The following is a 27,708-nucleotide window of genomic DNA, read 5'->3' as shown; positions in this document are numbered from 1 at the left end:
CAAAATGTTACACACATACAAAGGTGTCAACCTCTTATTGGTAGGCACAAACCAATAACTTCTATAAGGTTTTGGCACAAACCAAGACCTTTGTGCGATTGTGCCCACTAATAAAAGGTTGACACCTCAGCTTGGAACAAGATAACAAAATGAGAACGAAACACCGGATCATATCAAATTTAAACTCTAAAAAAACTCTTCATCTACTTTTTCACATTGACCATCCATCATGCTACCGCCGCCGCTCATTCGGAAGCCGGACGTCGCCGTCCTAGATGGCACAAACTCCATCGCACAAAGCTCTGTTAGTTTCATCCCTCTCTTTGTCTCGATTTCATCAAGCAACATCCATGGTAGTTTTGGTCTAAGCTTATTGCGGTGGGCATGGTAGTGCAAAATTGAGGAGATCTCATAGTTGGGCATTAATGTATCAATGGTTGAGCGGTAGATCCGGAGAAAGAGAGGAAGCTAAGAGATCCAGCGGCCTGGGCGGTTGATGAGAGAGAGAGAGAGATAACTTACCGGCATGGGTGGTGGCGTCCAGCATCTAGTTGGAGGCGGCGGCGGCGTGGTGGGTGGTGCTGCTTGGGGGGTAGATGTGTGTGTGAGAGAGAAAGAGAGAGAGGATAAATTACCGGCATGGGTAGTGGCGTCTGGCATCCAATTGGGGGACGGCGGTGGCGGTGTGATGGATGGTTAATTTGAAAGTAGATGAAGAGTTTTTTTAGGGTTTAAATTTGGTATGATCCGGTGTTTTGTTATCTTGTTCCAAGCTGAGGTATCAACTTCTTATTGGCAGGCACAAAGGTCTTGGTTTGTGCCAAGACCTTATAGAAGTTATTATAATCTCAATTGCTCCCAATAAATTACAATTCCTCACAAAATATGTTACAAGTACTCTTATAATTACATTCAAAATTCTCACTCTAAAACCAAAACCGCAGCATGAACAATATTAATTAAGAGCATTAACTATACAATCTCAAGTTCCAAATAAACCCTGCAAAAAGCATAACATTTTTACAATCTATAACATTCTACTTAATTGGAGGGTAAACTCATAATACATATCTGTTAGGTTTTAGATTGGCCTAATCCAATGACTATTATTGTAATTTTTTGTGTGTTTAAAACTTTGAGGGATGTTTGAGGGGTGTTCCTAGTGTTTTAAGGTCTTCTAAGAAGGTCCCTGGTTTTCCGTCAGAACGAGATATGTAATGGGACTGAGTGAAGAGTTTTTTGGTTTTCCGTCACGAGTGCCGTCAGAACATGACATGCAATGAGAGCAAAGATGGACTTCCTAGTTTCTCGTCAGGAACGACGTCAGGACGAGGATGTGAAGGGAGCTGAAGTTGGATTCCCTGGTTATTTTCTTGTCAGGAACTATGTCAAGATGAGGATGTGACGAGAGCAAAAGTTGAACTCCCTGTTTCTCGTCAAGAAGCTCGTCAGAATGAGACAAGTGACGAGAGTAAAATTGAAGCCTTTGTTTTCTCGTAAGAAACCCCGTCAGGACGGGTCATGTAACGGGACCAAAGTTGGACTCCCTGGTTTCCTTTCAACTAGAGCGTTAAGACGGGACATGTGACAAAGAGGAGACATTTTTTCTTCCTGTCATAACGGAACTATTTTCTCGTTAAAACGTGAAATTCTCAGATCTACGAATCTGTTCTTCCCATCATAACGGAAAAGTGTCCCATTAGGACCTGGCGAAGAAAATATTTCTTCTATAAATAGTTTTTCTGTCACTGTTCATTGCAGACTTTGGGAATTTATTTTGTTTAACTATTTCTTCACTAAAGTCTCTTTTTCTCCACTAGCACTGGGTCCTGGTGGTATTGATATTCAAGTAGGGGTGAAAATGTGATTTTTATTAACCACCTTCTAACCGCTAACTGCTATAACCGCTAACCGCTTTCAAAAACGGTTAGTTAAAACCACTAACAGCCTAATGGTTAGCGGTTAGTGGGTTTTTTAAAACCGCTAATCGCTAACCGTTTTTTTTTTTAATATAATATATATTTTTTTATTATATATAATATAGAAGTGCAAAACGACGTAGTTTTGCACTTCTATTTATTCATCTCTTTCTAGTTTCTAACCCTAAACCTATCTTCTAAAATCTAAATCACTCAGCCTCTGCCTCTCATGCTCAAGCCTCACGCTGTCACTCGGCGGCTCAGTCTCTCACGCTCACTCACACTGTCTCTCGTCACTCTCTCTTTGCCGTCCTCAACTCGCTATCTCTCGTTGTTCTTTCGACTCACCGTCTCTCGTCGCCAAGCAAGGTAAGTTAGTAACTTGATTATGATTTTGGTATGCTTACACCATTTCTTCAAGAATATGAGGTTAAATGTTTATTGTTTGATTTCGTATGCTTGATTTTGTCTTTTAAATTCTTTATTGTTTAGGGTTTAGTTGAAAGTTGAGGAATTGTTTATCAATGTCAAACCATAATGATCGTTTGTGACATAGAACCTAGATGGCCATATCTACACAATTGAGTGGTTACTCGTTAGCCCTATTCAGTCATATGGTATTCCCATTCCTGGCGTTCCTTATTTGAATCTTTCTGGGGAGGTTATTATCCTCAAAACATAAAATTTAAAACATTAAGCACTTACCACATTTATCCTCCTAAATTCATTAAATAAATCCTCTCATTTCAACTCCACCATGAAGTAAAAAAAAACTTTTCCATGAAGTATATATATATATATATATATATATATATATATATATATAATTGAAAAGGTTAGAGGGGGGCTAATTGTAGCTATCCTACTTGGGTGTGATTACAGTAGCACCAACCCGCAAGGCGCCACTTAGAAGGGGCATAGATGGTGGAAACTGCAAGCGCTCCCTCAATACCAACTGAGTCATAGCTTAACATCTACTCCACTAGGGCATCAATGGGACTCAAGGTGGCTAATACTAATAGGCTAAGGGATTCTCATTGCGGAAGTCAAACCCAGGCACTAGTGCATGTCCAACCTCATGAGAATTCCCTTGAGACCATTGAACTACCACACTTAGTGGTTTCCATGAAGTAAATTAAACAGGCAAAACAGCTACCAATAAATAAAAGGGGCAGCCACGAGACGTCGTGAAAGACAAGTCATCATCCGACAATTGGTACTGTCAGTGCTCGATAATTCTCATGAATTGCTAGGAAAGTAGCTACTACTAACAACTGCCATCAGAGGCACAAAAAAAAAAAAAAAAAAAAACAACAACAACAACAACAATGAAAACTACAATCACCATAAGACCAACAAAATGATTAATGGAGTAGTGTTCCTTTCATTTTATTATTCAAGAAAATAACCCTTTTTTTTTTCTTTCTTTCCATTCACTCCTCTGCAATCTTAACAATTGTCTTTCCAATGTTGTCACCCCGAAAGAGTCCAATGAAAGCAGAGGGGATGTTCTCCAACCCAGGTGTGATGTATTCAACTGCCTGCATATTACCCGAACGAAGGTGATCCGAGGTTGTTGATATAAAATCTGCAAACACATTCATAAAATCAGCTGCCAAAAATCCTCGGATTGTGATTCTCTTGTACACAACATCTAGCATATCTGGAGCAGCTCGTTTTCCAGCATCCGTGTACTCGGACATTACCCCACAAACAGCAACTCTACCGAAGGCATTCATGTTGGCAACTGCTGCTTCCTGCATCTCAGCCCCCACATTGTCGAAGTATATGTCAATTCCATCTGGGAAGTACCTGTACAATCAAATGCAAAGCAAATACAATCAACTTTAACAGTTTCTTAAATCAAGCATTGGTTTGAGGTTCTAACCTTTTCAAAGCTGACTTCAAGTCTGTTTCTTCCTTGTAGTTGAATGCATCGTCAAATCCAAGCTTTTCTTTAAGCAATTCTACCTATAACAAGTTCCTTATGAAATTTAGTTTTCAATGAAGCATTGAAATTTGAAATCAACTTCTCCTGTAAGATTAAAAGTTAAAACCATTAAAATTGCTAACACAAGTTTTGCAGAAGTGAGACCTTTTGCTTGCTTCCGGCACAGCCAACAACATAGCAACCAAAAAGTTTGGCAAACTGTCCAACCAAATTTCCTACCGATCCAGAAGCTGCAGATACAAAGACTTTCTCCCCCTTCTTGGGCTTGCATAGCTCAAAAAATCCACCATATGCTGACAATCCACTAAACCCTGTTGTAACATTCAAAGAAAGAAATGAGTTGGTAAAAGTCTGCAGTGTCAAATAACTCATGTCTCAGTTCAATGGCAGAGATGATTCTTAGAAAATTAATCAAATTTACTTTTTTTTTATTAGTTTAAACTTTTAGAATAAGTAGTGATTTAACGTAATATTCGAGCCAAAGGTTTTGAGCTCGAATCTTATCTCCATCAATTCACATCTCATTTCAATTAAATAGTTCACATGTTGATCTATCAACTTAAATTTTGACAATGATAATGGCAGAACAAAAGGTTCCTTAATTAAACCTAAGCCCAAGTTTGATATTTGTTTGTACTAGGTAATCCCGACTCTAACAAGGACAGGCTCCATCAGTCATCAGTTTAGCTGTTGTTCATTTTGGTGAGTTGAACGTTACTATGCATCTTACGATGTTGCACAGTAGATAAGTTTAGGGAAATACAGTGTTGTGCATATACTTGTGAATTTTGTTTCTCACAGTGAGAAAATATAAAGAAAAATAGTTATTAATATACCTAAGTGAAATCAAGCCCATTAACTTAAGCTTTTAGACTAAAAATTGTGTCATAATATGTATATTAACTTATTTTTGTTTGACTCCATAGCATTCCTCACTCCCCAAACAGTCTTTTGTTTTTTTTTTTTTTTGGTTCAATTTAGCAGTAGTAATTGATGGGATAATAATGATGATAAAAGGAGTAATGTATTACCTAGAACTCCAAGATGGTAAGTCTCTGGAAATCCCATGGAGTCCAATTTATTTAATATTGTTCCTTCTTTTACTACACTATATTCTCCCCAAGTGATGACGCCAACCACCAAGTCATCCTTCTCAAACCTGGGATTCCCAGAGGCCACAACTTTTCCCACACCATAAGCATCAATAACCTGTCCATATATAAACCAACTCAAATATTATTTATCAAAAATTAAAATTAAAATAAAACACCTCAAAACATTTTTTTTCCTTTTTTATGAATGTATTTCTATTAACAATGAAGCATACACATCAGTAATAACTCTACCTATCAACAGAGACACCTTTTTTTTTTTTTTGGATAAGTGAGAAACACTTATAGAACACAAACAAACATATTACAAGCAAACATTAGCCACAGATAAAGACAAACTCCAGAAACCCAACATAGCTAACTGATAACAAGCAGTAGGAAAGAAAATTAAAACAACAGGGAAATTCCAACAACACTTGACAGCCAAACAAAACAAGCAGCATTCCTAGCAATCTACAACAAGCACAAAGACAGCAAACTAATCTGCACAACATTGCAGTAGCACATTCTGCTGCCCCTGCATATTTTGAATTACCAAGCAACATCTCTGCACAGCAACATTCAGATCCCTCTCTACAGTCTCTTCACCCACTTGAATCTCTAGACAGAATTTGAGACAGGGATGGCCTCTGCTGGATCTGGTTTCTGGAACCCGAGTTCTTGCCTATGCTGATTATTAGAGATTTGTTTGATGGTCTCTGTCTAGAGATTCAAGTGGCTGCAGAGACTGTAGAGGGAGCTGAATTGCAGGCTCTGGAATTAACCAATTATCTCTAACTTAGTAAATAAGTATATTACATACCTCCCCGGGGGTTATACCAACTGCAAAACTTATGGCTTTCTGAGACGAACTCTGAGTCTTCATGCGGTTGATCTGGTATGGGTCAATGGATACATAGAGATTCTTCACTATGACATCATTGGACCCAGGCTCAGCTGAGAGAAGAAGAGCTGCAGTCTTGAGCTCAAAGTGGGACTCTTTTGGTGCACCATCAACATGAGTCTTTATTGTTATGTACCTGTTGCTCACTTCCATTGTCAACTATACCTCGATGCGACGATGATCGCTGAAATCATAGCGTTTCGGCTATATATAAAAGTAGAAGGCGCAGAAACTGACCTGTTTGAATGGTTCCTGGCGATATTTTCAGGGTTTGTTGGCTCCACAGCTCTCTAATAATTGACCTCTGCAATTTTATATCTTTGCTTTCCTTGACAATAAGATCATAGTTGTGAAATCTAAAGAAAAATTATAAGCAAATTAATTTGTCTTATTAGAAGACCATCGAGGGCGGCGGTTCAATGGTTTCAAGATAATTCTCATGTAGTTAGATAAAGATCCGGGTATGGTTTCGACTTCCACAATGAAAATCAGCATGCATGATTAGTGGAAACCATCTTGAATTCTACTAATACTCTGATGGTACTCAATCAGGCTAGCTATAGCTCAACTGGGTTTGTGTCCTTCAAAGAATGATGTGACTTTTAAAATTATCATTAAAGTTGTAATTGATCATTATTGAATTTTGATCAAATGGTAGTTTTGAAAGCCACATCATTCTTAGATGGACACAAGATGAACTTTTAAAATTACTCAGATTTGAGGCAAGGGCGGAACTAGCATTTAGAGTTTGAGGGGGCAAAATTCAAAAATTTAGGGATAAAATTTTATTTTTAGAAAAATTTGTAAGGACTAAAAAATAAAAAATAAAAAATTGAAGGACTTTTTTAAAAAAATTTGGGACTACATGGCCCCTTGGGGGGCCGTCCCCCCCTTACGGGGCCATGTAGTTCTACCCTTAATTGGTTTGAGAGATCACTTACGGTACCATCACGTACACGTAGAATAATCACTCTAATAGCTCCCTCTTACCATTTAATAAAAAAAAAAAAAAAAAAAAAAATAGCTCAATCACTGGCCTGCATGCTTTAACGTATATGGTCATATTTTCCCCCGTGACTCTTTTCCCGTATTTGTTTACTGTGGAGAATAAGGAGGGTTGGGCCAGTTCTCTCTCTTTACAATTTCTTAGCTAAAAACAGATTAAGAACAAAGACAATACAAACAAAAGAAAGCATTTTCTAAGAAAAAACGAAAAAGGACTAAGGTGGAATATTCACGTTTTACGACTCCTTCAACGAGGGGAGACTCTTATGACAACTGCCTAGTGAGTAGTGGCAACCACCAACCAATTTGGTTTTTAAGTCAGCATGACAAATGTTGCCGTTCACACATGTCCCCTCGTACAATTTGTTCTTTATCAATATTCAATCGGCCAATTGTTACCATCATTATAAGGAGGGTTGGTGGGGGAGTAGGCAAGAAGGGTTTTAGTTTTATAATGCTTGTTTTAGGATGGGTTGTTAGATTCTTCCGGAAAAGCCCTACATACTAGATGTTACATCCCTACATCCCACCTTTTTATTTGGGTGGAAAGTTTTCACCCAAAGGTATTTATTTATTTATTTATTTATTTTATCTTATTTTTTCATCAAGTGGTTTGTAAGGGGAAAAAAAACTTTTCATAATGAAATCGGGATAAAAATGTGGGATATAGCATTACTTTCAACTAATATCTAATTTTCAATATCGATCATCTAAATAAAAGATTGTATAAATGTCATCCCTCCTTAAATTATCAAAAACTTTCAATGTATCCAGTTTGTCCTAAAAAAAAATAATAATAATAAAATAAAATAAAATGATTTTAAATTTTTTTTCATTAAGATAAAAATATTCTTAGAAATTCAAAAAAGAAAAAAAGAAGAGAGGTTGTAACAGGGAGTGGCCAAACCACCCCAAAATGGGCAGGGGTGGTTCAGCTATCCTTTTTTTGGCCATTTGGAAATGGTCAAACCACCCCTTTCGGCCGCCATACCTGAGAGTTGTGAAACCACCCTCATGGCCATTCCCAACTTTTCAAGCCACCCCATATTCAAGCATCTTTTTTTCTTGTATATTTTTTTTTTTTTTTAATTTTTTTTTTATATATATATTTTATGTTTTTTACAATTTATAGATTTTTTTATTCTTTTTGTCATTGTGGGTAGGGGTTGGGTATCAGTTGAATTTTCTCTTATCGCCCTTGTAATGCTTCCAAAATTAATTAATTAAAATAATTAACTCAAAGTGCTAGTTGTAGTAGTACCTTCATACGAATCAACTGGTAATTAGTTGGATTTAATACCTTCAAGACTAACTATCAAAGTTAAATAGAGCGGAAAGCAGAAAGACTGCTTATAATCAATCATTTCCTGCACAAAAACATGTTTCTTTGCACAATATGATTGGCCAAAGCTGTTAGAAAGAAGAATATAGAAAAGGTAGCCAAATGTCTTCAACCTGAAAACAAATGATGGAGATTGCAAGATTAAGACCGAACTTTAGGGTTTTTTTTTTTTTTTTACGGAGGCAACTTCCACCGTTTATTTTTTCATGAGAAAATCTCCAGTGATTTGGTCATTGATCCATATAATCTTATAATAAGCTTCACACCAATACATGGCTACTTATGAGCTATATTGGTCCTGTCACCAGCATCAAGGATTGTGGTTAGGGTAAATGCGCATAGAAGCAAAGCAATAATCTTGCGTTCATGTTCACTGTAATACACATGTATCATTTGCCCTGTAAGCAGTGATATAAATTACAATATGTTACATTTGAACACCTTTTAGATGTTCTTTTTGGGAGCCAAAATATCATGACCTGAGAGTCTTACAAGCACATATTTGCAGAAAATGCCTAGAATGGCTATGAAACATAACATTGCAAAGGAAGCAAGATATTTTCCAGAGGACTAGAAAGACATGGGTGGCAAATTCTGAGATCTGTGAGGCTCCTGCCACACAACAGCTGCTTCCTTCAACAAACCCAAAGAAAGGAGGGAAAACGGGCGTTTTTCAGATTCTGTGCAAATGATAGGACATTCTGGCCCTCAAAAGAATTCAGAGATGTAGTATCATAACAATGAACAAATAGTAATTACTCTGTTCTACCCCCAAAGGCCTTCCCCAGTCTCAAACCTACAGTTTCGGGGCTAGGTGCAACCATCAAGTTTCCACCATCAGACATGTAAAAATAGTTATAGTTGATCCTAGTAACCAAATCTGCCAAATGAGGGAAATGCCCCACATTGAGCTTGAAAGATAGGACCTGCATAGAACACCACACAGTAAGGCGGTGTTTGTATGAAAGCATGCATGTATTTGTGAGTGCAACTACATGAGGATGTGCATATATTTGTGCTTAGGGAAAGGATTTTGACTGTCGGTAAATTATGAGTTTGATTCAAACTTTGACTGTCACATCACAGATAGTCAATACTAGGATGAATAGAAGTTTACTCTGAGTAGGAAAGCAATGCAATCATCAAACTGTTTCTCAATTCGGTCCACTGCCATTTCACATCTGGCCTTGATTGCAGAAACTGCTCCACCACTACTTAGTGTATGCTGTATGGAATAGAAATCAAGCGCTAATCCAAGAATACTGTTGATTCGGCTTGCAATCAGGGCCCACTGAATGCAAAGAAAGCATTAAAAGAACTCAGCATTCCTTCACAACGATCTCCAACGTAAAAAAGATCCAGGAATATATAAATAGATCAAAAGCACCCAAGAAAGGGAAAAATTACCCACCAATTTATCTGGCACTACAAAACACTGGCGCTGAATCGACAATAAGTAGGCCTCATGTACTTCAATGACTTCATCCAAGGATAGAGCCGCTGCCATACCTTCACATAGTTCAAGCCATGCACTATGATATACCTGCTTACAAAACCTCGTCAGAGATCAGAGAAGTTCATGTTCTTTTGAAAACATAAACTTGGATGCAAAAGGCTATAAGCATAACTAACAATTCATAGTGCAACATAACGATTATGAGGAAAAGAATATTATGCATGATTAATAATGCCACTTCCCATTAGTATATTATGAACAGCTTTCAGAGAACTTTAAATGTTAAAATTAATTACCTTCATAAAAAATTCTAAGGGAAGCTACTGCATGGAGAGTAGCCTTTATCACTGAAATGAATAATAGCTATGTATGTGAATTTGGGTTTAAAAAGCCAAGATGCAGTAAAAATTCATTCATTATGTATCCTAACCAATATCACTGTCCGTAATCCCCAAGAACAAATCAGTTGCTGCTAGGAATCTTGACAATGCATTCAAGGAACACTAAGAAACCAGCAACAGAAACAACCATAAATCATTATACTTCAATAGGAAGCAAACATGTAAAATGAGTATAAATACTAACATGATCAGTGCAAACATCATAGTGAAAATAAGAAATCTTAAGAGACTTGTGTCTTTCTTTCTTTTGCCTAAGTTGTAGTTTTTGGAACATTTTCTCAATACTGATGACTACACAAACACAATAAAGCTCAATCCATATCACAAATTGAAATCCACCAGGGAAAAAGGGACATTGTTATGCATAAAAAATAAATAAATCAAGTTCTCTGAGAATGTATAAAACCTACAACAGAAAGTTACACTTGATAATCTATGCCATATATTTCAAGAAAATTCTTTCCACTATGGAACACAATAAAGTACTGAACCAACCTCATTAGAGTAGAGCCATAACAACAGAGGTAAATAGTTACTGAGTTTATTCATCAGTATCCATAACATGGAAACCAAAGGAACAAACAAATAAATGGGACAAGTTAATTATAACTAAATTTGTATATGTTAGAAATAAGAAAATATAGGAATAGTAACTGAATGAGGGTGGCGGTGATATAAAAAGATAAACAGGACAGGTGAGTCCATGTAAGTAGACATGGCATAAGTGGGTTGACAAAACCACCATATACACCAAATAAATAAGTAATATGAAACAGTTTGATTGGCTTTTAAAAGTTATATTTCCAGCACCCTTAAGTTGAAACACTACGTTCTTGTCCATGTCCACAGGTCCAAGATTGTAAATAGTGATAAGATTCCCATGAAAGTAAGGTCCATATATACAGTGGCACAAGCCTTACTCTGTCCATTACGTATTGGTGAAAAGCATCCACGAAATGGAGGAGTTTCTGCTCCACCAACCAGTGGCGCTTGCGGTTGTTTGTTACAGTGCTTCTACCCTGCAAGAGGCATAATAAAGATCAAGGTAATTGGAATATCATATAAATTGGAAAGTATTTTTTTTTATATATAAGTAATGTAGCACATATCAAAAGCACAGAGGGGCGCAACCCTAGTATACAGGAAGTATACAAGAGAACGCCTAAAGAGAAGGAGAAAAGAGAGCAAGAAAATCATTAAAACTAATCACTATGAGAGCTAAAAAAGCAACTGTCCAAATAAAGAGAATAAAAGAAAAAGGACTTGAGCTCCTCCAAAGTAATTGGAAAGTCTTAAACATGTGGTCTATAAGAAATGGCATTGTCCACATTGATCCTTAAATTACACATACATGTGTCTTCATCTATGGTTATGTGCTCTGTTCAAAAGGAAAACTCACGGCATACGCTAGACCCAGAACATTGGAGAAAAAAGTGGCAAAAATTAACCTTCCACATCAACCTCCGAGCCTTATCGAGAACAAATTTTGCATGCTTGACCTTCAACAGGAATCCCATCACCTACATAAAACATGGAACAATTAGAGAGCACCAAAAAGATGACACCTTGGACAAAACCAGAGGTAGAAAAAATTACTTGGTTATACTTCTTAACAGCTTCTGTGTTAGCAATAAGTTCAAGCGGCCAAGAGACCTGTCACATCCAATGCATACATACATAAAGGTTGATTCAAAAAATGGAGTTGAAAGATAATAGAAAGTGAACCTAAACATAGAATAAACCTTGTAGGTAAATTTCAGTAAATCAAGCCCGTCAATCCCAAAATTGTGAGTACGACTTTTACGAGGAGTCGGGGAAACAGTAGCTGCATTAGGTTGCTGATCACCATTAATACCTTGATTTTTAGTGATGGATACAACCAATGAATCTGGAGCACTTAGTAGCATTCCATCAGCAGAGTTTCTAATAGATTCCTGCATTCAATAAACACAGACCATTACTATGGTATAAAGTGGCAAGAAAAATGAAAACCACATTAAGCATAACCAATAGCACCAATAAATGCCAACTTTGTAGTGTAGTTGATCATTCAATAAAATTAAATAGTAAGCTCTGTTATGAAACCACTGATTCATCATATGTTGAATATCATGTTCTTTCTACATTGGTGGCAGAGTATGAGATTGTTAGCCCTAGCCCCGTATACCAAATAGATAAATAACGCAGTTTTGTTACATTAACAGCGCTATCATGAAATCTTTGATCAAAACCTTATAAACAAAAAACCTAGTAATTATCCCAGGTGCAAGATATGGCTCCATAACAAGAACTGAAAGTAGAATCCCTATTGCCTACCGCAATGGTAAGCACAGTATTCTATTGCATCGAGTAACTCCACCTGTAGTATTGTATTCAACTCAAAATCATCATCCCAGGCTTCTCCCCTGTCCAGCTTATTGAAAATCAGAGTCAAAAAGTGCTGCAGTAGATCACCTGAAAATAAAAATCTATCATCGGACATGTCAAGGAAATTTTAGATATCTTCTAACCAACATAGACCAGATTCAACTTGCTAAAAAATACCTGAACCTAACAAGTATATGGCACGCAATACTGCAAGCTCATCCATCAATCTCCAATCAGTCATCAACTTTGACAATATATGCTTGCCGATATAATCTACCTGTGAAACATAAAGGTGAATTTTTTTAATATATGAACTGCATGCTTACCACAACAAGAAAATAAAGTTTTATAAATTAGTTTGAGCTGTTTACTTGCTTCTTAACGTAGACAGTAAGGCATTCCTGCATAATAACCACAGGAAGTGGAGTAGCTCTTGGTTCAACATTTTGAATCCAGCTAAGAACTCTTGATGCAAGGGTGCTGTTTTTCTGGAAAGGTAACAGCTCCGACATGTGGAGATCATCCTGCTCCCCAATTACATAAAGCCCTCAGGAGTACTCTTAAGGAATGATTTTTGATAAGTAATCGAGTTAATAGAAAAGCTATAAGTAGAAAGCTGCTAAGAGAACTACCAGTCCAGTGGTACCTGAAATGAAGGAAGAAGAGTAGGAAAAGGAAACAACACTTCTAACAGCTCTGTGTCATTTTGTGAACGAAAATATTCAGATTTGCGAAAATGAAAACCAAATGTATAGCTTGTTCCTTGAGTAGCATGAGAAGATCTGCTCTCACCGCCAAATATGGCCTGTCGTAAAACCTCATCGTTTAAAGGGGATAGATAAAAATTTCTGGACAAGTTAAATGTTTTCCAGGCATCCATATTCTTTCTAAGGACTGTCCGACACACAGTAATAACTGGATTTTCTGCACAGAATGATTCCACGAGGGGCAATTTATCCCCAGTACCCGCAAAAATATACTCTACATTTGCGTCTTGAAAATAACTTGCATCCTTATATGCAGAATCTAAATTGGTTGATCTTTTCTGCAGCAATGTATCAACCAAGAACTTATACCAAATTGTCTCTGAGCATGCTAGAAGTGGCAAAGTTCCACTACCATGATTTTCCACTTTTAGCTTGTTCACACAGGATTCAAAGAATGATGTAGTAATTTCAGATTTGCAGTGCTCATCTTGCCAAAAGTATCTATAGATGTGATCACCATGGCCTATAAGACCTGCTAAGGACACCAAGAAAACTTCTGATAAGGTTAACCCTGCTATACTCTGCCCACGATGAAAACCATCACCAGAATTTCCAAAACCATCAAACTGAGAATCACTTCCCTTGCCAGATACTGCTGAGAAAGTGGCAGAAACATGTCGGACCAGCTGCAATGATTTTCCAGCAGATAGAATCGATTTAGATATGTCCTTAATAAATAGAGGACAAGCTTGGCAGTTTCTAATGCTCCAATCACTGATTTCCTTCTTGTCATTTGTTAAAGGTACACGATCAGTGGCATGAGTTGTGGTAGAGAGCTCATCACCAGACTTCTGAAACTGGACTAATCTTAATAAATAGCTCTTCTCCCAAAACTCAGCTTCATCAACCGAGATTGCTCTGTTAGCATAAAAAAACATCTGCAAAGTGTACAAGGATGATCAACACAGTATTTAAAGAGAACAAAAGAAGGAAAGGAACATTAACAATAGAAAGTCTCTCTGTCAATACTGCTTACATAAATCATGAGACAAAACTTTAATTTCAAAAGTACATATATCAGGAACATATGGCACACAAACATTCAACTGATAAAAGATCTTTTTTTTATAAGTAAAGTCAAATTTTATTAAAAGTGAGAGGCGCCCCAAAGTACACAATACACAAAAGGAACACCTAGAAAGAGGTAAAAAAAAAAAAAAGGAAACAAAGACCCACAAAAGCCCACAAAAATAACAAACTCTAATAGGGCCAATCTCCATCGTATGTTGCACAAACTCAAATACCCCTTTGTGCTAAACCCCAAACTCCCCCTCTTCCTAAACCCCATGAAAATCAGGGACCACCATCGGCTCCAACGATAAAAGGGTAAGGCTAACCAGCGCAGGCCCATCAAACCGAAGCACTCCCGCAGAAGAAGCCAACATCACATGGGTGATCAATCGAGCTGCTGTCAAACTCATTGGCGGCCTCACTGGATCAAACCCATCAAACGGAAAGAAGACTTCCTTCACAACTAAGGTAGGATAACACTGGGTATGCGGGTTCAGCCCACCAATGTCAACTGACAGAATCGCCAGAGATGAATCAGACCCATCGGAATGAGAAACACCTCCGGCACTGCCTCAGCGAACAGGTCAGCATTCATCTTCGAAAGCCTACTGGCCTTGGACTTATGATTGTAGTACTTCCAAGGGATTAGGCAAGGAATGGAGAATATCCCGATCTGCCAACAATATCGGGGAGTCCACAAGACTGGAAGAGCACTGCCTTGGCGCAGCCAAAAAATGGGCTATGGTCTTTACAGTCGGCTCGGAGGGAATAGGAAGGAACCACCGGCGTCAACTTGGCACGCCGGAAAAAAAACCCATCTTCAAACGCAGTCAACTAGTAGCAGAACCACCTCTGACAAAGTAGAAACTAGGTTGAGAGAGCTCGGGGCCCCGCAACCCACATCCAAACCCGAATAAGACCCACTCAGACAACACAATGACATTCATCTGCCAAAAAACTATTAACATTGTTGCACCAAGGAAACCTTTTTGGAAAGAACAACATGAAATGATCTCATCTTCAGAAATGTTTAGTTACTTTGGAGGTGTCAGTGAGCACAAAATAAACAAAGTTTTCTATGCTTTTGGATATTAAAAAAATATATATTGTTAGTCACAATTACCTCCTCAAAAGGATCATCGAGTGTTCCTTCAAATAGCCAGGAATCAAGACCCGCAATATATGGCAACAAACTCCCAACAAATATATGAAGTAGCATCTGATAAGCTTCCTCCTGAAACGAGCAAAATTTCTAAATTTTAATGCATACAATAGGTGAAACACAAGAGCTTAAATGCCAAGCACAATGTATTGCACAGTAGTAACAACCTCACCACCTTGCACTAGACACACTTCATCAAGCTTCTTGTAAAGATAGTCAAGCATGTGAATGGCCAATTCCGCAGATGGAACAGAAGATTTAGACTCAAAAAACTCTTGGGGAATAGCTCCATGGACTATTTGAAATAAATGCTCAGCACCTGAGCAAAGACTAATATCAATAAAAGGTAGTCAGTGATTGTCAAAACAAGAAGAGGATAAACAAGACTGAGACTATAAATGTGATTACATAATGAATACCTTATAGAGGAGAGATGTCTAATGCAGTGACCCAAAACAAAATGAAATGTGATAAGCATGTTGGACCAAGAGAGAGAGTCAAAATGCTTACACATGATGATGTGTCTAACACAGAAAATTATTATGTTTTAGGGCAACCCTTACAAGGATAAGAAGAGATGGTGGTGCAAATTCGCAAGATCAAACCATTTTCAGTTTATGTTCCTCCTTCTTATTCAGTAGGCTCTGTGACCCACAGAAAAAAAAACTTTCAAGATAAAAAGGATAAAAGAAGATCTCAACACGAATTTGAGAAACTATGGGCCCAAGTTGCAACAATTACCACATTTGATGAGGTTTAACAAGTACAAACCTTGATAAAGAACTGCTCAAACCTAATAGGGTCAGAGTGGTTCCAATGTCAGCATTATGTATCTTCATTTCCTCCTTGAGAGCAATATCCCTCAACCTCTGCTCTAAAAACAGGTAAACTTAGTCTTTATGATAGTGATAAAGATCGTAGATTATAGAAATTATATATTTAATCCAGCAATTGGTATTGAATACATACCTTAAGCCATGCAGAAACAGAGCATGTAAATGCCCTCAAAGTAGGAGGTAACCTCACAGATGTCTCAACTTTATTTACTACTATTTCTACCAGCCGTAAACATGTCGCAGCATACATAAATTGATTGAGAATGGTAACAAGGCTTGTATGGGAAAGGTGAGCCACATATATCCCAGTTTTGGAATCAAAACTCCCTTCACTCTGGTCCCAATAAAACAAGGAACTAGAAAGTCCTTGCAACATCCGCAAAACACCTTGTACCTAAGACGAGAAGCCAAAGATAGTATCTTTAATTAAAAAGCAGTTATGGAAGCAAAATTAGGAACATATCATACCAAGACATGGCCGTACCAGGTCAACTTCATTTGTTCTCAATGAGGAAACTGGTGTTGCAAAATGTATGCCATCAGAGAAGACATCGTAGATCCTATTGATTAAACTTTCAGAAACTTCTGTCTTTGCCCTCTCTGCTGAATGAAGGTAATGCAAGTCCATGAGAGCAAGACAATGCATAGTCTCTGTACAGCATATAGCCTGACTAAAATTAATACTATAATTGGAAAATCCCCAAAACTAACATGGTTCATTCTCAGGAGATAATTTCAGAACATTGGGGACAATACTTCTCCTATGTATACCCTTTAGCACCTATGAATGATTTTAACTAATAATAAATTGAGTATAACTCCTATTAGGTTCCTGAATCAATATCTTTAGATTCCACTTCAAAGAACTACTATATCAAAGGGAAGATAGAGAATCAAGATTTATCATACACCATAGGGCTCATTTGATACATGTAGTTTCACAAAGAATAATCAACTAACCAATAGATTTCTATTGTCTAATCTTTAAATTTTAATATTCAATTCTATTGATTGGAAAAACACATTTGACACAACAGATAGAGACATTAAAGACTACTTGTTAGGACCCTCCAATTTTTTATTTATTTTTTATTATTATTATTATTATTATTATTATTATTATTATTAAATAATTAGTCATTTCCATACTAGGTTAGGATTCCTCTTCCTACCAGGGATTAGGATTACTGATTCCTCTTCCTACAAGGAAAGGATTAGAGAGATATTTTCTACTCTATAGAAGCAATGTAAGGGCCTATAGGCTAGTCCTCCAATAGCAATTTCACTCAATTGCTATAAGCAATCGTTGGAGGACAGACCCCTCGAAGTGGTCATATCTTTCTCTGATTTTCTTTTGGTTTTCTCTGATTTTGGCTGATAAGTTCTTACTAACTGGTATCAGAGCAGTGCTTTCTTGGGAGGTTTTTGCTGTGCAGTGTCGTGTGGCGCTAGGAAGACTATTGTTCAATTGTTACCTGTAGTGCTGCCGTAGTGGTTAGGTTCCTCTGACCGACTGTGGGTTTCCATCGACGTGTGCAGTGGGAGATCAGCGCTACTCCGGTGGGTGCTGGAGACGATCTGAGCGGCGTGCAGTGTTGCTCCGGTAGGGGCGGTGGCTACTGAATTCTCCGGTGGCCTGCTGCGAAGTTGGGACGTGGCGGTGTGCGGTTGTGGGAGGCAATCGTGCATGGAGTTGCAATTTGTTCTGCGGTTTTGGACTGGGCGTGCGTTAGGTTGGAGAAGACAGTAGTGTTTGGTTGCACCTATTCATCAACCTGGTTTGCTTCTATTCCAATACAAGAATAGCTTATTCCAGTTTATGGTGTTCGGAGTTCAACTGTTCAAAAAATTGTTGAATGGTTCAACGAATTAATGAAAGATTTAGTTGAAAAAACCATGTTAGTTTTGGGGATTTTCCAATTATAGTATTAATTTTGGGGAAAATACATTTTATCTGTGACGTCTCGCTTGGGTATGGAGATGAGGATGTGCTTAAATGTATACTACACCCTTAATGACAACAACGCATTTTAAAGCCGTGATGGTCATGATCTCATCAGAACTCTAAAGTTAAGCTCGTTTTTGCTGGAGTAGTACTAGAATGAGTAACATCCTCAGAAGTCTAGTTTGAGGGGCTCTAAAAGCGGACAATATTGTGTGTCATTGCGGTGGGGTGTTACATTACCCCCTAAACTATCCACCCATTTGCATTTTTAACCACAATGTTTAAAAAGTGATATTTTACCCCCTCAAAGTATCTGACATTAACACTTAGCTTCCATTAAGTACACTTTACCCTCATGAAGTATTTTGAATTGACACTTTACCCTCCTGAATTAACATTTTACCCTCCAAAACTTAGTTACTTCAGGGGGTAAAGTGTTAACTCAAAATATTTCATGAGTGTAACATGTACTTCATGGGGTTAAGTGTCAATGTCAAATACTTTGAGAAGGTAAAATGTCACTTTTTAAACATTGGGATTAAAAGTGCAAATGGATGAATAGTTTATGAGAATAAAAGTGTATTTTCCCCATTAATTTTAGCCGGGCTATATGCTGTACAGAATCTACATTGCAAACTAAGAATGCATATATCTTCTTTAAAGTTCTTCTAGTCTTGACTTTTTGGAAATAAAATTCATTCTTCCTGTTCAATTTTTAGTGTAACTTTTTCTTCTTCTTTTTTAATTTCCTGCCTTGGCCTTCAAAACCAGTTGCTTGACTACGCTAAGACAACAATCTATCACCACCTGTCACAGCAAAATCTCCCCATAACTATTCAAAAGAGCTTAATAGAATCCATAAAATGGGTTACTCTACCATGCTATAATTGCTCTAAACCCAATTATAGTTTTACAAATCATCACCAAATTGTTGTTTCAACAAAGTTTTTTTTCGAACCTAATTTACTACATTAGCAACTGTTTTTAAAATATGTAATTCTCACATACTCTATTAACAAGTGTTAACTTAATAAACTAGATCAAAATATTTTCTCCAAATTAATTAGGAGGAAAACTATATCCTCATTTTTATTAATATGTTAGTCAGTATCTCTAATGACTTCATAAGATTTACAAAAAAAAAAATTCCTCATCTTTATCCATGGGAAAATCTCTTTTCAGTTACTATCCATGTTTCTCTGCATATGGTAATGGAACCTGAGTTGAGATCTTAATAATCCCAGTGCAGGAACAAAATCATGAGGCAACAATGCTGCATTGCGATCATTCATATTCGAAAGAGAAAGTATATCAATGAGGCTGCTTACAGATGAAACCCAAAAAGATGACTATATTACATGAGATCCATATGTCCATCCACTAGTTTTATGCACTTCGCTAGAGACCAGTACACATGAAAATGAGATTGATCCTCCATTAGACATATTTAATATTCTACATGACTGTATTAGGTCCATTAATCCATGACACCCATCACATTCAAAGCAAAAGCCCCATAAAACTTAGCCCATTCCTTTCAAATTCCACTCAACAATAAACACCCTCAACATCAACAATCGACAAATGCTTCCTTGCATGTCTTGAATGCATATTAGTACTCCCTTGAGTGCTTTGTCACCTCAGCCTGCAAGCAGGGATTTAAAAATGTCAGAAATGACCATTTTGATCTTGACAAGGCTCATCAGAACTTAATACCTCATGTTAGTAATAATGCAACACTCATAACCTCTCACTATTATTGTCAGTCAGTTCCAGATATTTCGTCATTCAACTTCCAAGTCCTCCAAAACTAAGATGGGCGAAACTAACACAAAAAGAGACAGTCTACCTATCTTATGAATCATCAAAGCATGCCACCTACTCTCCCATTTAAGACGATGGCCACGGGTAATAAAGCAGCAATATTGCTTGTTTCTGACAGTAAAAGAAACAAAAATTCTTGAATGCCAGTGAATCATCATCATAAGAAGGATCTTTCCTTTAATCCAAAGAAAATGAATCATTAGACATTCTTCGATTGATGCCCTCATCTTGATGACATCAAAGTTGTTTTACAAGTGAGATGAACATGGACGAAACTCATAAAACCATCCTGAACATGAAACTCAACCATTCTTAAAAATTCATCAGGAGGGACATGCAGGAAGCAAATATTTGCAAGCTTTAAAAAACCAAAAGAAGCATACACTTCCAGAACCTAGAGGTGATTACTGTCAAAAGTAGCAGCTGCCAAATTTTTCCTGGTAAGCGATGGAGTAAATTTATTTTAGAGAGGAAAAGCCATGGTAGACAGGTGTACACAATAACACATCCTAAAAAATAGTAGAAACAGAAGTATTGCCAATAGTATACATCCAAATCATACAAAGAAGAATAACAATTGCTAAAGCTGAGAGTCTGAGACTAAGGAATTTGCAACCTTAAAGAATCCATAGCAAGTATCCTAGTTCCTGTCTGTCACAAGTAATTCTACGGAAACATAAGTAGGCATAGGATACTCTAAAGGAAATGGAATGAATCTACACCATCTCACAAGCCCCCAGTTTCTTTTCCATGTGAAGGAAATTGAGCAAAAAAAAAAAAAACCTTCAGAAACTAGATCCAACCAGAAGGAAAAGATAACACTCTAATTAGCAACCAAGATCCATCCTTTTAAAGATTCCAATACAAACTAGGAATAGGTACACTATTTCTCCAACATACCGACTTTCCAGATATGTGCCCAGCCAAGGTCCCAAATCAATGAGGACTTTCTTCCTAGTTCAGCAGTGGTTTTCTAGAAAACTCAGTCGCCATGTTTATCCAACAATCAGACGTTCCAAACCAAGTGAGGAACCAATGTTGGACCCACTGTGATACACAAACACTCGGTACCTTGCTATCTTAGATTAAGACTATTCATTTCAAAGGAATATTTACAGCTGAAGATGTTGCCAGAGAGTATACAAAAATAGAAATCCACTTCTATCTTGATCCGAAAGATGGTATTAAGCCCCTACCTAAGCTTTAATAAAAATAAACTGTTCTTAAGTTACTAGATTATTAAACCATTCTTGGATTATTGACAAACGAAAACCTTTTTCCACTGATGCTTGCAAATATGCTTGTTTCATAAGTATATCCATATAAGATGCTTGATCAACTTATTCCCAAAAGGACCAAAAAAAAAATATACACACAGATGATTGATCATGAGCATTTACACGAGAGATTAATATTTACAAATACTTATAACTTTAACATACTTTCTAAGTGCAGGATAAACAGATGTGTTTTACCTCGAAAACGTTCTTCAAATGGTCAAGTTCCTTGTCCAGATCATTGATAGCCTGGTTATATGCCTGCATTGGCGACGACTGGCTAGTGGTGTGTATCTATACAAAAAGACCAAAATCATTAAGACCAGAACCTTTACGGAACATTGAAAAGGATTGCAAAATCAATAAATCATCCTACTACTATAATTATGCTTTACTCCAATCAACACATAGACATCTCCACAAACCCCACATTTATGCAGGTAAACAATTAATGACATGGCTATACATAACCGTGTGTGCACCCACACACCCATGCATATGCATACATACAGAAATACATACTCACACACACATGCACAGATACTCACGCACATAAACATTCATACAAAACACACACACATACACCTACACCACAAACCCCAAGTTCTTATAGACAAGGTAATGAGGCATTGGCATGATTTGAAAACATGTAAAAACCACTAATCAAACATTTACTTCTATACGTACATTTTTCCTTCTACCACTATCCAACAATCTGAAGCCAACACTTGTTCGGATTAAGACCCCCTATATTTTTTACCCTAAAAGTGTTGCATGGGGTAATATAGCTCTTATTACAAGTTCCTCACATACTGATGCGGTAGTCCACATCGCACTTATGTGAACTACCACATAAGTTACTAAATAATTAAATTTAGTTGTCAGATTTTGTTGCTTAATTTTTTCAGTCATGTTGGTACCACGTGACACTTTGGGTCTACCAAGTCGCTTTTTTTATACGTAATTCAATCTCATTAAAAGCGAAAAGGCCACAATCCTAGTGTACAAAAAGTATACAAGAGAAATCCCCTAATATAGTGAAAAAGAAGAACAAAACTCCAAAAAATCAAGATAAGTAGAAAATGGCAGACTATTTAACGCCGCCATCCATGTGTAGAGTGATTTGAACATAGTATTTTTTAGCTCTAACACGTAAGTATCTTGATCTTCAAAGCTCCGTACATTCCACTCTCTTCAAATACACCACATTAAACACAAATGAGCCAGCCTCCAAACTTCCAAAACATTACAACTTCTCATTTGTCCCCTCCAACTCACCAACAAGTCTCTCACGCTTTCAGGCATGACCCAAACAACGCCAAACAAATGGAAAAGCGAACTCTATACTTCTCTTGCTATTTCAAAATGAAGAATAATATGATCAATAGATTCCTCACTCTTCTTGCACATACAACATCAATCCACCACTATGGTGTTCCTCTTTCTCAAATTATCCAAAGTCGAGATAATCCCTAAATGCCGCCATCCACACAAAGAATGTCACTTTTAAGGGACCCTCAACTCTCCAAATACTTTTCCAAGGAAAATGAGAACTTACAAGAATGGATAACACATGATAGAAGGACTTCACTTCAAACTTTCACCTTTTGGAGGTGATCCAACAAATTCTATCCTCTCCTTGCTCACACTGTTAGAATACAATAGCTCGAAGAAAGAGTATTTGAGCTGCATATGTTCCAATGTACATTTCTATTTTGGAATTGTATATGATCCACCACCCACACATCCTTACAATGTGCAATACTAAACAAATCCGGATAGGAAATCTTCAAGGGCTGTTCCCCACACTATAGGTCATGCTAAAACCTCATCTTGGACCCATCTTCCACCTCAAAACTAACAAATCTAGAGAAAAAATCTCATCCCCTCCTTATATATTTCCACACTTCCACTCCAAAGAGCCCCCCACGACCTCCTAAGAACACCACTCTCCCCTCAAACTATCATACTTAATTTCCACCACCAATTTCCACAAAGTTTCCCTCTCTGTAGCATTCCGACAATAAAAACTGCATATACATATTACCAAAAACTGCAGTACCCAAGCATTTTCCTACCCTAAAAACTGCACATACATATTACCAAAAGAAAATGAAAAAGACAGAAAATTCAAATACTAACCCTAACAATAATTTTGTACTGAAGTGGGTGAGGGAGCTTGTAACCAGCGAACAAAACATTGGGGTCTCTGTGCAATTGCCTGATAATGCCCAAAACAAGCATGTAATTAGGGATTTGATTAAACTAAACTAATTTTTATAAAAAAATTTAAAAAAAAAAAAAAAAAAGGAAATTACAAAAGATAAGAAAAATAATTTTAGTTAAATTGAATGTTACATGCGAAGAATGTTGCCGATGGTGTGGTCCTCTCTCTCGATGGTGAACGACGCCGCATTGATGATCTTCGTGTCCCTCTCGTATGACACCCTATAATTTTGAGGGAAAAAAAAAAAAAAAGGAGTCAGAATCAGAAAGATAGAGAGAGAGTTTTGGAGAGGGAGAGAGAGAGCTTGTGTGAATATACTTTTTGGTGCCTTCGGGGACAACGAAACGTTCGTAACGGTCCGGAGCATTCATAGCTTCAGCTGCTTCTTCCTTTCACTCTCCGTGAGAAGTGGAGGTTGAAAGAATGCCTCTGCCTCTGCTGAAGTACTGTTTTTTGTACTGGGGACTTCAAGGAAACGGCGTCGTTAAAATGGCAACTACTTTCTTCGGAGTGAGGATCGGAGGTGGTAATAGGGGGTTGAGATCTTTTACGGTGCAATAGCTTTTTTAATCCAAAGCAACAAGAATTTGTTAAATGTCAAAATACTAACTACCAAAGAAATATTGCATGCTCTGAAAAATCAATGTGAGTGAAAATTTTAGCCAACAAAAACACACTCAATGTTTAAATATACATGACTTCGAATTTCTATCGGAAGGTATGTTTTGACTAAAACCTTACCAGAGTTAACACTCAACAATTGATATCACTCTAAAATGGGTGTAATACTCTCAAGTAATGTGAGTGGAATAACGTAAGCAAAATCAAACATCGCACATTAATCATATAAAAAGGGTCAATCAAGAAAGTACAAGTAGTCTCATGAAAGGATGCCGAAAATAATTTACACCACACTCATTGATTAGTCATGAAAATATTCGAACCATACAATCCTCAAGATCAAATAAGGACTTTATTGGGACGTAACACAGGGTTAAATAAAAGGAAAATAAAGAACAAATGGGTGATAGTAAAAAAATTGAGAACTGTTTCAAGATTTTCAATAGGAACTTCACCTTCTTTTGGGAGATTTTCATTCAGTTTTTCTTTCCAATTTTTCTTACAATGAAGTACCATTTCTTTTCCATAGTTCACCTCCCAAACTTGAACATCAACTTTATTCTCTTTTCTTTTTTTTTTCTTCTTATTCTCTTTCAATCTTTTCTTCTGATCCCTTTTTTTTTTGGATCATATGCCACCATATTGCAATGAAGTACTATTTCTTTTCCATAGTTCACCTCCCAAACTTGAACATCAACTTTATTCTCTTTTTTTTCTTTTTTTTTTTCTTCTTATTCTCTTATTCTCTTTCAATCTTTTCTTTTGATCCCTTTTTTTTTTGGATCATATGCCACCATATTGCAACAAATTAATTGAATTCATTCTTGAAACTTTTGGGAAAGGGCTTAAGAAAGAAAGGCTACTTATAAGGCTCAACGGGGTAACTAGCGACAATATATCATGAAAAGAAATTTCAAGCTCAAAGTAGAGAAAAATGGCCTAATCTCATCTCTCAAGGATTTGCATAGCTTTTCAACAATCATGACTTCAAGAGATTCAAGTGTCATAAAAATTTATGAATTTTTAGCATTCGGCCAACAGAAAGAATAATGAGACTAATACAACAAAATAATTTATGCGCTTCCAAATGAAATATGATGTCATGAAACTTTACCCTCTCCAAAGAATGATTGGCTCAAAGCTCACTAGGGTTAAAAATCTTCACATTGTTATCCTCCAGATTTTCTAAGTCACTCATATCCTTAACAAAGAAACGTGTTTATGTGGCTAAGTGCATGTGCAATAAATTGAGCATGAAAACAATGAAATTCTTTAGCAGGGGTAGCATAATGAACTTAAAACATAAAACTCATGCTAAGGAATCAATACTTTTTTCTAAACCTTAAAACAGGCAGATCCAACATCTAGACCTTAAAAAGTACAAACATTACCATATCAAAGCATGCGTAAATAGGGTACATCTAGTAAAGTGCGCACCCAATCAATTCAAAATATGGATCAAGAAAAAAAAAAAAAACAAGGTGCATGTAGCAGTTATAGTTGGAAATCGAAGCGCAACAACAATCAACTCAAAATATGAATAAGGACACCTGAATCTAAAAAAAGACAAAAAGGAGAGGAATTAGCTTTGACCACCCTTAGCTTTAGCTTACATGGTAGACTTAGAAAAATGGTGAAATGTTTACAGCGAGCGAGAGAAACAAAATTGTTATACCCGACTGCTGAAATTCTTATTTTCCATTTATAGCACAGGATTCCTTAGAAAAATCAATGTGCGTCTTCTAGAAAAATGGCCTAAAACTCTATCCAACGATATTGGCTCATGCTATGGAATCAATACTTTTTTAGCATTCGGTCAGAATCAGAAAGATAGGGTTAAAAAAAACCGATAAAAATCACTTTTTTTCAGAAAGAGAGATTAGCTTTGAAATGTTTAGTAAATAAATCAAACTATCAATGTCAAAAATTCGTTCGTGACGCCTGGTCTTCATAGCCAGCCGTTTCAGCGTGAAATGTTTAGTAAAGATATAAGCTTTGGGTATCAACACAATTTTATCCGACAGCTATACCGTGAAATACAAATACAATACAAACATAGAGATATGGGTAAGCTCACGACTACCTTAAACAGAGAGACACAGACGAGGTGAGATAGAGACAGAGACAGAGACGAGGTGAAAATGAGAATACCTTAGGTGAGGCAGAGCAGCGAGCAAGAGAGAGAGGAGAGACGACGGGAGACGGCGGGAGACGGCGGAAGACGAGAGAGAGAGGCAGGCCGCAGGCGTCAATGAGAATACCCGACTGCTGAAAGAAATGAATATATATATATATATGCAGTAAGGGCTTTCATGCAAAAATGATTACGGCCAAAAACACCACCACAAACTGCAAAAATGATTCATAAAAATCAGTCATCAACACAATCTTTGTTGCTGTTTGGTAGGTAAGAAAACGCGAGAGAAAACAAAAAACAAAAAACAAAAACAAAACAAAAAAAGTTGTACCTCGACGGTGTTGGGAAAGGTGAGGGCGACGACGTCACCGGGGGAGATGCCGGCGGCGTGATCGACCAGCTCGTTCAACCGCGCGTGGGTGAGATCGAATTTTCCGGAGACAGAGAGGGTAAAGGCTGAGGTCAAGGTCTGTGAGACCCAAAAATAACTAAAAAGGAAGGAAGCTTCATCAGATGGAGAAATAGATGAGGAAAGGGAGAGTGAAGAAGTTCAGGGAGACAAAGAAGACGGGGGATGAGAGAGATGGAAATAAAAGAAAAATGTTTTTAGAATAAAGGGAAATATATATATATATATATATATATATATTATTTTAATGATATAGGAAATAATTAATTTTAATGATATACAAAATGATTAAGAGAATCTATTGTGGTATGTATTTGGATAGGGAAATAAAAAATAGTTTTGATCCTTAAACTTATGAAAAAATCTTGGATAACTGTTGGGAATGCTCGAAGTGCAAAATGATTCAAAAAATTGTTAAAAAAATTGAATATAAAAAGTTTTTTTTTTTTTTTTATTCTAAGCAAACAATGTTGGAAGGAGAGACCAATTGTAGCTATTCTAATCGAGCGTGGCCATAGTAGCACCAAACGGCAGGTGTACCCTCAAGACCAGCCTACCCCATCAGGGCATCAATGGAAACCAAGGTGATTAATACTATTAGGCATAAACCAAATGGCAAGTGTACCCTCAAAACTAGCCCGCCCCATCAAAGCATCAATGGGAAGAACCAAGGTGGTTAATACTATTAGGCATGAGGATTCTCTAATATGGAGATTCGAACTCACACCCTAATATTTATTTAACCATCACCCTTGATGGTAAAAAAAACTTGTTATTATATATGCATAATTATAATTTATAACATATATAGACTTATAATATACATTAGAACTAAATCTCTAGATACTTAATTATTGTATTAGTATGAATTTGTATACTTATGTCATATTATATATGTATAATTAATACTTATAACTTAATTTGTTATTATATAATCATATGATTTAATGATCAATTGATCATGTGATATAATCATATAAATTATAATGATAATATATTAATACTTCAATTGTGGTTACAAGTAATACATTATTGAATCCAATGACAATCACTTAA

General features: G+C 36.8%; 3 protein-coding genes across 7 annotated transcripts; all 3 read right to left on the bottom strand.

Annotated features, from left to right (window-relative positions):
- Positions 1 to 3,109: 3,109 nt before the first annotated feature.
- Positions 3,110 to 6,267, bottom strand: LOC132165860 (NADPH-dependent oxidoreductase 2-alkenal reductase-like). Of its 2 annotated transcripts, XM_059576553.1 has the most exons (6): positions 6,103 to 6,267; positions 5,785 to 6,001; positions 4,902 to 5,079; positions 4,015 to 4,181; positions 3,808 to 3,890; positions 3,110 to 3,731 (listed from the first exon to the last, which is right to left on the bottom strand). In XM_059576553.1, exons 2-6 carry the CDS (start codon positions 5,845 to 5,847, stop codon positions 3,353 to 3,355), a joined length of 870 nt encoding a protein of 289 aa, XP_059432536.1. In that variant the 5' UTR covers positions 5,848 to 6,001; positions 6,103 to 6,267; the 3' UTR covers positions 3,110 to 3,352. The 2 variants fall into 2 exon arrangements, with proteins under 2 accessions (XP_059432536.1, XP_059432535.1); XM_059576552.1 differs by lacking the exon at positions 6,103 to 6,267 and having other exon boundaries at positions 5,785 to 6,096.
- A 2,291-nt stretch (positions 6,268 to 8,558) lies between these two features.
- On the bottom strand, positions 8,559 to 18,158 carry LOC132165504 (uncharacterized). 3 transcript variants are annotated; one of them, XM_059576099.1, is made up of 17 exons: positions 17,688 to 18,158; positions 16,697 to 16,815; positions 16,346 to 16,606; positions 16,148 to 16,245; positions 15,544 to 15,706; positions 15,338 to 15,448; positions 13,083 to 14,081; positions 12,808 to 12,960; positions 12,614 to 12,713; positions 12,429 to 12,523; positions 11,812 to 12,003; positions 11,666 to 11,722; positions 11,518 to 11,589; positions 10,990 to 11,088; positions 9,624 to 9,755; positions 9,330 to 9,503; positions 8,559 to 9,138 (listed from the first exon to the last, which is right to left on the bottom strand). In XM_059576099.1, the coding sequence occupies exons 1-17, from the start codon at positions 17,899 to 17,901 to the stop codon at positions 8,968 to 8,970; spliced, it is 3,210 nt and encodes a 1,069-aa protein (XP_059432082.1). In that variant the 5' UTR covers positions 17,902 to 18,158; the 3' UTR covers positions 8,559 to 8,967. The 3 variants fall into 3 exon arrangements, with proteins under 3 accessions (XP_059432082.1, XP_059432083.1, XP_059432084.1); XM_059576100.1 differs by having other exon boundaries at positions 16,697 to 16,812; positions 17,688 to 18,157; XM_059576101.1 differs by lacking the exons at positions 16,697 to 16,815; positions 17,688 to 18,158 and having other exon boundaries at positions 16,148 to 16,250; positions 16,346 to 16,431.
- A 1,259-nt stretch (positions 18,159 to 19,417) lies between these two features.
- LOC132166320 (DNA-directed RNA polymerases II, IV and V subunit 11) lies at positions 19,418 to 26,838 on the bottom strand. 2 transcript variants are annotated; one of them, XM_059577120.1, is made up of 7 exons: positions 26,575 to 26,838; positions 26,258 to 26,455; positions 23,804 to 24,046; positions 23,617 to 23,706; positions 23,401 to 23,479; positions 21,457 to 21,552; positions 19,418 to 19,802 (listed from the first exon to the last, which is right to left on the bottom strand). In XM_059577120.1, the coding sequence occupies exons 3-7, from the start codon at positions 23,854 to 23,856 to the stop codon at positions 19,770 to 19,772; spliced, it is 351 nt and encodes a 116-aa protein (XP_059433103.1). In that variant the 5' UTR covers positions 23,857 to 24,046; positions 26,258 to 26,455; positions 26,575 to 26,838; the 3' UTR covers positions 19,418 to 19,769. The 2 variants fall into 2 exon arrangements, with proteins under 2 accessions (XP_059433103.1, XP_059433104.1); XM_059577121.1 differs by having other exon boundaries at positions 26,258 to 26,374.
- Positions 26,839 to 27,708: the final 870 nt, after the last annotated feature.

The sequence above is a fragment of the Corylus avellana genome, chromosome ca11 (genome assembly GCF_901000735.1).
Source record: "Corylus avellana chromosome ca11, CavTom2PMs-1.0".
Lineage (NCBI taxonomy): Eukaryota > Viridiplantae > Streptophyta > Magnoliopsida > Fagales > Betulaceae > Corylus > Corylus avellana.
This window is presented reverse-complemented; position numbering and strand designations above follow the sequence as displayed.